This window comes from Homarus americanus, unplaced genomic scaffold (assembly GCF_018991925.1).
Source record: "Homarus americanus isolate GMGI-L3 unplaced genomic scaffold, GMGI_Hamer_2.0 scaffold51859, whole genome shotgun sequence".
NCBI classification, from domain to species: Eukaryota; Metazoa; Arthropoda; class Malacostraca; order Decapoda; family Nephropidae; genus Homarus; species Homarus americanus.
In genome coordinates, this window is record NW_024711292.1 from 5180286 (window position 1) to 5191785 (window position 11500).

The window sequence follows — 11500 nt, forward strand, 5'->3', positions numbered from 1 at the left end:
GATAGATAGATAGATAGATGGGTGGATGGATAGATAGATATATAATTCCTTGTCTACACTGAGTGGTTTGTGTAATAAAATGTCAAAATAAGGAAAGACATTGTTTTATTAATTAATTTTTTGATCTTTATATTATATTTACCTTTTTATTATTCATTTATATGTTATTTTGCTTTATTATTATTATTATTTATTACTTATAACTTATTGTGGGTTTTTTTTTAGAGAGAGTGATGGAGGTGGTGACGTCATATCTCCTCTGCTCTCTCTCTCTCTCTCTCTCTCTCTCTCTCTCCTTCTCTCTCCTTGCCTGTGCCAGTATTATACCCCCATCACCACCTCCCCTCTCTCACCTCTCTCCCTGTGGCCTCATAATTCACTAGCTGCTCGGTTACAACTCCTTCCTCCTCACTCACATGACAAAAGTTAGACCCAGTTCGGATACCTAAACTTTTTACCCAAAGTTGAAATTAGACCCGAATTACTAATGCGTGTTTTGTGCCAGGAAGAAGAGAAGGTAGACTCAACTGATATTGCAAAATGTTTTCTGTAAGGTGGAAATTAGACTCAGATTACGTATGCAGCGGGTGGTTGTGTTTTTCACCAATGTTGAGATTAAGAGTGGCAATGGTTATGTTACTGGAGGTATATTTATATATATATATCAATGACAAGAACGATAAGTGTTTGATTGTGTTTTAGATAGAATAATTATTACCCTGTCTGTCTCTCTCTCTCTCTCTCTGTGTCTCTCTCTCTCTCTCTCTCTCTCTCTCTCTCTCTCTCTCTCTCTCTCTCTCTCTCTCTCTCTCTCTCTCTCCTCTCTCCTCTCTCTCTCTCTCTCTCTCTCTCTCTCTCTCTCTCTCTCTCTCTCTCTCTCTCTCTCTCTCTCTCTCTCTCTCTCTCTCTCTCTCTCTCTCTCTCTCTCTCTCTCTCTCTCTGTGTGTGTGTCGTACTATATTTTTCTAAGACATCTGAATTTATTGACTATGATTCAGGAACAAGGAACAAGGATTTACTAGATATTTTGTGACCTTTGAGGAAACTTTATAACAAAATTAAATAATATGAGATATTACTTATTAAATAGATGTAATAAGTTAATGAGATTTGAGACGTGTAAACCAACAGTGTGGGCTGAGTGCTAAACCGACATACGTGATTCAGTGATTATTACCCTTTGGTTCATGAGCCAAAAGGTTGAAATCGCTGTTATTAATGTTGCGTAATTGTAATGTTATCATTGCCGGTTAATGATTCAAACAACCTAATTACTATAACCGGGAATATCGAGAAATAAATAACCTACACTGTAATATTTTTTTGAGAATACTGAAAAAAAAATCTCACTAATGGTTTTTAATATCCTTTAAAAATACTGTAATTTCTTCGATTTTTTTTAATACTTTTGATCGTGAGTGAAAGTTTGAGGGAAATTATCATAGTCTCCCACCTCGGGGATATACGGTACTATTAACTTTATTTTTCACTCTATGAATAATTACTCCTCAGTAATAATGTATACCCAGTCCTCTATAATGTATACCCAGTCCTCAGTAATAATGTATACCCAGTTTAAATATGTAAAATGTATACCCAGTCCTCAGTAATAGTCCTCAGTAATTATGTATTCCTCAGTAATAATGTATACCCAGTCCTCAGTAATAATGTATACCCAGTCCTCAGTAATAATGTATACCCAGTCCTCAGTAATAATGTATACCCAGTCCTCAGTAATAATGTATACCCAGTCCTCAGTAATAATGTATACCCAGTCCTCAGTAATAATGTATACCCAGTCCTCAGTAATAATGTATACCCCAGTCCTCAGTAATAATGTATACCCCAGTCCTCAGTAATAATGTATACCCAGTCCTCAGTAATAATGTATACCCAGTCCTCAGTAATTACGGTGTGGTGTGAGGGCAGCGCTGTGATATAGTTCTCGTCTATGTCAAGGATTCACAAACTCCAAACTTCTCTCACTCGTAATTGTATTCCACGGTCATCGCTATACCAAAGAATATTATTATTATTATATTATTATTTTTTTTTTAACTAAGTCCTCCCCGCAACTTTCTGGTTTTTCAATTTACTATCAACCAAATTACAATTAATTCCTTTCATCCAGTTTATTGTAATGCGGAATCTCTATTGATGATAATTACACTCGAGTTCACTAGTGTCTGTGTTTTTTTTTTTTGTCATTACTGCCTTTTATATCTGATTATTTTTGCAATGTTTTTGTTGTGTTTGTTGTGGTATGTCTGTCACGTGATGTCAGTGGGTATTTTTTGTTTAATATCTTTTTTATGAAATATTAAACTGATCAATGAATGAGAACGGTGGTGTAACATAAGCCTATTTTGAACTATAAATGAAGAGCATCATTATTAACCTAACCTAACCTAACCTATGCAAATTAGGATAGAATGAATGGAACAGTCAGGCAGGTTTATCATATATGTTCTGTTTCCTATGGCGGTACATCAACGCAAACAAACAAAATTACCCCCTATGTCTTAAAACAGTCAATTATGTCTTAATTCTCTATAAAACTATTACCCCCTAAAACGCCTGAATTATGTATTAGGTTCCTCAACAACAACAACGATCTATAAGTACTAAACACTAAGTCATCACCAAACTAATACTTTTTAAAACTACGAGAGGAATTTTTTTGTCACGTTTTGCTAAAATTATTATACACCAAGTGGAGGCAGCCGGGGGGGGGGCGGGTGGGGGGGGTAGAGGCAGCCGTGGTGTGGTGGGCAGTACACTCATCTGTTAGCTAAATCATCCGGAACCAAATTCCTGAAGTTCTGTAAGAAGATTTTTCTCTACGTGAGTGTGAGAACGTCTCTAACTATCTCCCTATTCCAGGTTAAGAAGCTGTACAAGATGGCATCCAAATTATACTGAGACTATACAGTGATTAGATACGGTCTCTTATCCACATCAACTGAGCAGGTGATGAAGGGAACAGGGTGGGTGCTGGGGTGGATAACGAGGTGGGTGACAGGTGGGAGACTGGATGGATGACGGGGTGGGTGACAGGTGGGAGACTGGATGGATGACGGGGTGGGTGACAAGATGGGAGACTGGGTGGGTGACAGGATAGATGACGGGATGGATGACAGGTTGGGTGAGGGGGTGGATAACTGGGTGGGTGACAGGGTGAGAGACTGGGTGGGTGACGGGATGGTTGACGGGGTGAGTGATGGGGAATAGGTGGGTGACAGGGGGGGGGGATAGATGAAGGACTATTATTTGAAAACAAAAATCCTAGGGCCGAACTGAGGGTACAAATGAGCTTGGAGTCCTAGGGCCGGACTAGGGGTAAAAAATGGGAGTGGGTTATATCCTGGGAACGAGCTAATGCTACAAATGAGCTGGGAATCCTAGGGCCGCAGGATCTGGACTAAGGGGATGAGAAGTCCTAGGGCCGACTTTGAATACATATGAGGTGTCGAATGAGGAATTTTGTGATTCACTTGTTTCTACTTAATTCACGACCATAATTTTAACTTTTTTTTTTACTTTATTTTACTTCAATTTGCAGGCGATTTACTTTTTATTCATAATCTCCTACGGTTAATTACCCTTATATATCAGCAAGATAGGAATTACTCTCTCCTAATTCTCCCCGGCCACAGGCAGTTATCAGACACCAGGTGATGTAACAAGGGTCAGTTTAAGTGATATATATATATATATATATAAAACCTTTTTTTTATTAATAATTTCAATAATTCTTTGAGTTAACTAATTCTATTTTCTTGCTTCCTCAATAAGATAAAAAAAATATCAAATTCATACAAAAAATACCTAAAAAATAACAGAAAGATATTTATTTTAACTATAGATTATGAATCAAGGTTTAGCCTGTGTTTAATAGCTATTTATAAACACTCAGAATAATAGATAGTTATATAGTAGTCTTCTGTTAATACCCAGTCAATCAATCAGAGTACCGTCCACATATCTGAGGGTTGGCGACCACAGTCCTCCACTCCCAATAATTAAAACCCTTGGCAGTCGAAGTGGCAGACATTAATGTTATTAGTTGCAGTAGAGTCTCGGTGTAATATTGAAGACATCTTGTTATTTTATTTTGATACATAAATAGACCGGTTAAATGAGTTCGAATCAGAGCGATGAGGAGGCACGGACTGGCTAATCCCATGCACCATCCCCTATCAACATCGTCCCAATCCTACCTAAAGGAAATATCCCGTGGCGATTATTTTTAGCTCTTGGGGTCGTTTGTCTCCGGCCAGAGCTAATAACTACGGGTAAAAACGTCCCCATTATCTCAAGCTAAATCTCTACCTTTTTGGCTCTCACCTCAGTAAATATGACTGTTGTTGTTGTTGTTGTTGTTGTTGTTGTGCTTCTTACAGTGATATTGTGGGGTTTAATTGACCTCCTAACACCTGCTGGTTCAGGTGTTGTGTGAGGGTACCAAGAGAGAGAGAGAGAGAGAGAGAGAGAGAGAGAGAGAGAGGGGGGGGATAATGAAAGAGATAGAGAGAAAGAGAGATAGTGAAAAAGAGAGAGATACCAAGAAAGAAAGAAAGAAAGAAAGAAAGGTCTACTGTGGCGTAGGTCTAGACATGATAGAGAGTGACCGGGTCTATATGGTAACCCCCGAATAAGGAAGATTTATTTTACTTAAAGAGTTTTGACGTGATTAGAGTGGTCGGCTCATGTCAGATCACCTTAAAAGAAGAGTTAATTTAATTTAGAGTCTTGACATGACCAGAGCAACAGACTATGACCCTTAAGGCTTGACATGACCAGAACAACAGACTATGACCCTTAAGGCTTGACATGACCAGAACAACAGACTATGACCCTTGACCCATGACATGACCAGAGCAACAGACTATGACCCTTAAACCTTGACATGACCAGAGCAACAGACTATGACCCTTAAACCTTGACATGACCAGAGCAACAGACTATGACCAGAGCAACAGACTATGACCCTTAAGCCTTGACATGACCAGAACAACAGACTATGACCCTTAAACCTTGACATGACCAGAACAACAGACTATGACCCTTAAACCTTGACATGACCAGAGCAACAGACTATGACCCTTAAGGCTTGACATGACCAGAGCAACAGACTATGACCCTTAAGGCTTGACATGACCAGAGCAACAGACTATGACCCTTAAGCCTTGACATGACCAGAACAACAGACTATGACCCTTAAACCTTGACATGACCAGAACAACAGACTATGACCCTTGACCCATGACATGACAATTAAGAGAGACCCTCCCTATGGCATTAATATAACTAACACAACGACGCTACCCGACACATGTACGTGGCCTCGGGGTCGAACGCATGTCCATTGGCGTTCCATGAGAGGTTTAACCAATACTGGGTTTGTTTTGAGGCCGAAGCTTCATATGGGTTTGTTTTGAGGCCGAAGCTTCATATGGGTTTGTTTTGAGGCCGAAGCTTCATATGGGTTTGTTTTGAGGCCGAAGCTTCATATGGGTTTGTTTTGAGGCCGAAGCTTCATATGGGTTTGTTTTGAGGCCGAAGCTTCATATGGGTTTGTTTTGAGGCCGAAGCTTCATATGGGTTTGTTTTGAGGCCGAAACTTCACATGGGTTTGTTTTGAGGCCGAAGCTACATATGGGTTTGTTTTGAAGCCGAGGATTGTGTGGTTTTGTTGTGAGATCGAGGATGATTCGTATACATAGGTGATGGGCCCTCAGTGTATAGTGGCTGAAGCATGCAGTGACGGTGATCCATAAACACATAGGGATAAAATACGTGTTTGTTGTGCGGTAGGTGATTAGTGATGTATATACAGTAAGGTTCTTCAAGCGGGTAGTTTACGGTAGTGTAGTCTCTAGTCATTAACAATAATGATTTCAGAGAGACAACTTCCAGGTCTTTTTTGGATATATAATAAGAGATAAAGCAAATAAACGAAGAAAATGTAACAAAGGACAAACAGACAGTTACGTCACGATGAAAAAAATGAATGATGTTCGTGTAGTACAGATGTGTTGATGATGACTACAAGACTACAGGACCACATGACCACAGCCCACGTCATCAAGATCTGTTACACCAACACCATACATCAGATTATACCAGTGAACTGACTTTGACTACTAATTATATTCTTCTATATTATCATCAGCAAAATATTATTAAATATAACTTTCTCTCCACCACAAAGGCAATTATATAGTTATAAGTTTCTCTACTGTGATCTTTTCCATAATTTTGTTAGTGACTCCCCCCAAAAAATTTTCTTAAAATTACAATAAACATAGATGGTAAATTTTGGCTGTATGTGTGTTAAAAGGCTATTGTATGTTGAGGCTTTTTCCTTCATGTTCTGTGTATGTTGATGGCCAGATTATATATACAGTAAATTTTCTCTCTTCTGGAGGTAAATAGGTATTTCAAAATTTTCCCTGAGAAGATTTTTCCTGTAGTTTCAGAATAGCCAAATATTTTTTCGTCATAGATGATCTCATAAGCTCATAATAATCTGGAAAAGCGAGATGGTGTTTAATTACAGTTGTTTGTTATAATATGTAAACAGTTGTTCCTTTGTTTAATTAATAACCATAGTCATTCAGTTATTGTTTATCATCGTTGTTGAGTCTGGAGAATATTATCTGCTTGTCTTTGTGTATGAGGAAAATAATATTCTTTATCTGAGGCGACATCACTGATCTGACTCAAATTATAAACCTTCCTTTCAATAAGAAAAAAATTGTGAACAAATCTTCCACAAGGTTAAAAATTAAGAATAAACTGAACCTCTAAAATATCTCTCAGCTCTGAATGTTAGTCGTCTAGTTTCAGACGAACTTGGCTTTTGAACAATTGACAAAGGAAAATGTTTGAAGAAAAACTTATGGAAGCACTGAATTTGCATGTTGTGGATTTTTTCGGTAAGCACTGTGGAAAGTTCTTGTTTTCACCAACTGACGTCAAACAGATTTGATCTTGAACAGGTAGAACTAAAAAGGTGTTTGGTCAGTGTTTATGTGAATTCTTAAAAAAAATTATTTAATTTTTCACAACGAACATTTAGCCGTGTATAGTAGTCATCTCTTCAGTTATAATACTTTTAACACATCTTAATATATTATCTCATAGTGTTATTGATAATATCCAAATGCTGATCCGTCTAGTGGGCACTGCGTCAATGAAACAGGTAAATATTTTTCCACGTGCTTACAGTGAATTTATCTCTGAAGAAACAAAATTATTAATACATCTTGAAACCATAGTTTTACAAATTAATAACAATAGTTTTTCTGACCATCTGCCTTCTGGCCTCTGATTGGCTGAGTGTTGATGACTCTGAGATCACTGAGTGAGACTGTGTTAAGGGTGTCACCTGGGTGGGTCACCTCACTGAGGGGTTATAAATGAAACTAAACTTGTATAAAAAGCCTCGTATATATTATGCGTATATGTTACACAATGTTAAATAATATCAAGATATACACATCGGTCTGTCCTAGAGGTACATTGATTTGCCATTATACGCACATAGGAGAGTCCTATGCGTACATAAAATGGTCTATTGTGTACACAGATTTGTCTATACGTACATAGCTGAAGGCGCATGCACAAGACGGCCCTTGTCGGCACGTACACGGTGGCTAGTGGTAGCTCTGCTGAAATCACTGTTGTTAATAACACACTGGTGAACGGGCGTGGGCGTGTCACCACCCGCGCCTACGCAGGCCCTTATTTAGGGCGTGGGCGGACATGGGCGCTGCACCCCACGTGCCCACGCAACCCCTCACATGGATTGCTCTCTTTGGTTTCACTAGACTGGTGGGCGAACCTGCCGCCCGCCGACTGTCGGGAGCACTGCCGCCCACGCCCGCCAGGCGGTGTGGGCGCCGGGCTGGCCTTGAGCTGTGTCCGGCTACGCCCTGCAGGTTCAGTACTTGGCAGTGTCATCGTAGTAGGCGGGGTACTTGTAGGAGGCGCGGAAGCCCAGCTGGCAGGAGGGGTTGGTCAGGAGCCGCTGAGATTCGAACATGTCGCGCACGTTGGGGAAGCCGCTGTCTCCGCCGCCGCCACCACCGGTCTCCAGCGGCTGCGAGTACCAGGAGCCGTGGGAACGGGAGTAAGCCGCCGCTGCTGCCGCCGCCTGCATGGTCATGCCGCCCACCACGGGCGTGCTACCATTCATGGCCGCACTGCCGCAGGCAGTCATGTCGTCAGTGGCGGCCGAAGGGAAGACCGAGGGAGCCCGGGCGTCCCCATACTGACAGTAGCTCATGGTATCGTAGTACATGTTGGAGCGGTACTGTTGCTGTTGTGCCTCCGTCAGTAGTGCCCCGGGGCTGGCATCTCGCCCTACCACCTCCCGTGACCCCGGCACTAGGGAGTCCACGCTGAAAGATGACCCTACCTCCAGGTAGGATCCCTCGTGAGCTCCACCGCTGGCTGAGGAGGTGGGCAGGCTGGTGGACGGCAGGTGGCCGTGGGCGTGTAAAGGCGGAGTATGGTTATGGAGAGGCGGCGTGTGAGTGTGGGCGTGCAGGGGCGGAGTATGAGCGGCAGCCTTCACCTCTGGAAGACAAGCTGCTGGAAGATCTGGGGAGTCTTGAGGCTCTGTCTTAGGCTGACAGAGGGGCGAGATAGGGGTGCCACCCCCCACCTGCACCCCCTCCCCTTCCTGTTGACCTGTCACCACTGACCGAGGTTGCGGATGCTGTTGTCCAGCCCCTGGCTGCTGTTGTTGTTGCTGTTGTGGTGGTGGTGGTTGTTGTTGGGGCTGCTGTGTGAGGCCCACAGCTGTACCATCAGGTTGTTGTGGTCGTTGGTCACCGTCGGAGCCCGTGGGTGTGTGTTGCTGCTGTTCCTGCTGCCTCTTGAGGATGTCTTCCTTCTCGCGGGTTACGTTGGCGTCCTTCTTCTTGAAGCGCTTGCGACGACGCAGATAGGAGCCGTTGTCGAACATGTTGCGCGCCTCGGGGTCCAGCGTCCAGTAGGATCCCTTACCAGGTTTCTTATCGTCGCGGGGTATCTTGACAAAGCACTCGTTGAGGCTGAGGTTATGCCTAATGGAGTTCTGCCACCCCTGCTTGTTCTCCCGGTAATAAGGGAACCTCTCCATGATGAACTGGTAGATGCCATTCAGGGTGACGCGTTGATCCGGGTTATTCTGAATGGCCATGGTGATGAGGGCGATGTAGGAGTAGGGGGGCTTCACCATGTCCTTGGGAGGAGGGTGCTGCTGGGGGGAGTAGCCGTACGGGTGATAGCGCCCCATGGCGCTGTACCCGTCGTAACAATAGGCGTTAGGGGCCATGGTGGACATCTGCTGCAGTGACGCCGGCGGGTAGGAGGCCGCGGCATGGCGGTAATATGACTGTTGATCGCCAAAGAGGGTGTGCATTTTGACGGGGTAAGCTGACCATTGATCACACATGGCTATACAGCATTCTGGGGCCTACCTCGGCTGAGATAGACTCGGGTGTCCTCCTAGTGAGTAGCAGAGGCGGTGGGAGCCAGGACGGAGGGTGGTGGCTGGGGAGCTGCCACGGCGCCGCGGCACAGACAGTGGCGGGGCCCAACACAACGACGACACTCGGGCGCCACCACTCAGCCCAGCCAGCCTCGGCCTGCTCCGCCACGCACCAGTAACACACACACTGTACCTCACCACACACTTCCTCCACTCTGTATTTTCACTCCACCAGCGTCACCACCGTCGGCCACACACTAGCTAGCGGACACACACCACCACCACTCTTTATTGTCAAGTACAGCGGAAGTGTGCGGGCGGCGGTGGGCGGCAGGAAACGGGCGGTGGACAGGCGGGAGCTGAGCAACAGTAGTAGTCGGAGCACGGGCGTGGCCAGAGCCGTGGGCGCTGTCTACGTGGTGTAATCCCGTCTTATCTGTCCCTCGAGCTTGACCGTCTCAATCACTAGTTAGCCGCACAGCGACCAAGTTCCGTATACAAATCAGGGCACGCTCGTTATCTTTCTTGAGGGCAAAATTCTTGGCTCGTGGCTTGATTAAAATTGTGAAAACACATCGACAGTCTTTTTCTTATGATTCCAACAATGTTAAAGCAAACAGTCCTGTTGCTACTCCAAACACCGCAAGAATTAGTCGCGGCTGCTAAGTCAACAAACGGCCACCACCGCGCCGAGTTACTCTCTGGTTCCGCTCCAAAGGCCGACTGAACTATCTTAAAGTCTAGGAAAATTTACTTTAAGCCAACAGTTTAATCCTTCGCCATGTTATATTTAGGCTCCTCCCATGAGCCTCTCGGCCAATCAACGCGCAGCCCCGCCACCCTCTTGCCAATGAGTGGCCGCCTATTGTCGCTCTCGTCCAATCCGCGGGTGGTTTTGGTGAGTTATGAGTCAAGGCTCCGCCCATTGATATCATATGATTGGTAACTGAGGGGAGCAAATTACTGGGTCCTGCCCCTCGCAATTTTCCCCCTTTAATCTGAGGGGACAATTCCCAAGTCTCAGAGGGTAATTTGGTGCCAACACTTCTAACCCCTCTGCCCGGCACGATAATCCAGCCTAAAGAGATTAGCTCCGGCTCAATAAAAGTTATCCAAACACAGTGGCTTGGTGGGAGGGGAGGGGAGGGGGGAGGGGTTTGAGAGGGGAAGGAAGAGGAGGGAGGGGGATGGGGGAGACTGAGAAAACACACCGGGCCCCAAAACAGGTTTACACAGCGGTTTTAACAAATCCGGCGTAATAAAGTCCACCGGGGCCAGTTGAGGCTAACGGAAGACCTCACCCTGATCACATCCAGTCTTGAACTAGTGGTGCTGGTGGGCGTGCTGGGTGGGCGGTGGGCGGCTGAAGGCGGCGGCGGCGGTGGCAAGCACACATACACACACACATACGTACACACCAACAGACTCTCTCTCTCTCTCTCTCTCTCTCTCTCTCTACAAAGCATAAGGAAGGGATGGAATGGACAGGTCTGGAATCCATGGCAGAACGGGAAGACCTTAAAAAAAAAAATACTACTAAAAAATTAACACCCGTGACATACCCGGGTTTAAGGCAACGGATCGAAATACCTGACATGTCGAGAGAGTTTTTTAAACGAGTCGTAAAAATGAAATTCTCTTCTTAAAAATATCCGGGAAATATCGTCAATAACATAGAGCGTTCCAGAGGCTCCGCCCCTTCCAGCACTCACCGGCCTGGCCCCGCTCACTGTGTTGTCTCTCCTGGCCACCACCACCACCACCACCCTGCACTGTACCTTCACCACTCAGGTTAGTCAACTCCCTAACTATTTACCTTAGAGACAGAAAATACCATTAAATTATTAGGCTATTTAGTATCCTCTTGTTAATACATAAATCGTTGAACTTGAAGATTTGGATATTGTTTAATTAATATTACGATACAATAGTGTGATATTTATTTTAGTAATCTATAAGTGTTTCATGATATAGTGACCCATATTCTGTCTCACTGAGGTTATATTTCTTACGATT

At 44.1% G+C, this 11500-nt stretch overlaps 1 protein-coding gene across 1 annotated transcript; it reads right to left on the minus strand.

Moving 5' to 3' along the window:
• Positions 1 to 7439: 7439 nt before the first annotated feature.
• On the minus strand, positions 7440 to 10211 carry LOC121876471 (forkhead box C1-B-like). The gene has a single exon (XM_042381615.1). It carries the CDS (start codon positions 9446 to 9448, stop codon positions 7949 to 7951), a length of 1500 nt encoding a protein of 499 aa, XP_042237549.1. The 5' UTR covers positions 9449 to 10211; the 3' UTR covers positions 7440 to 7948.
• Positions 10212 to 11500: the final 1289 nt, after the last annotated feature.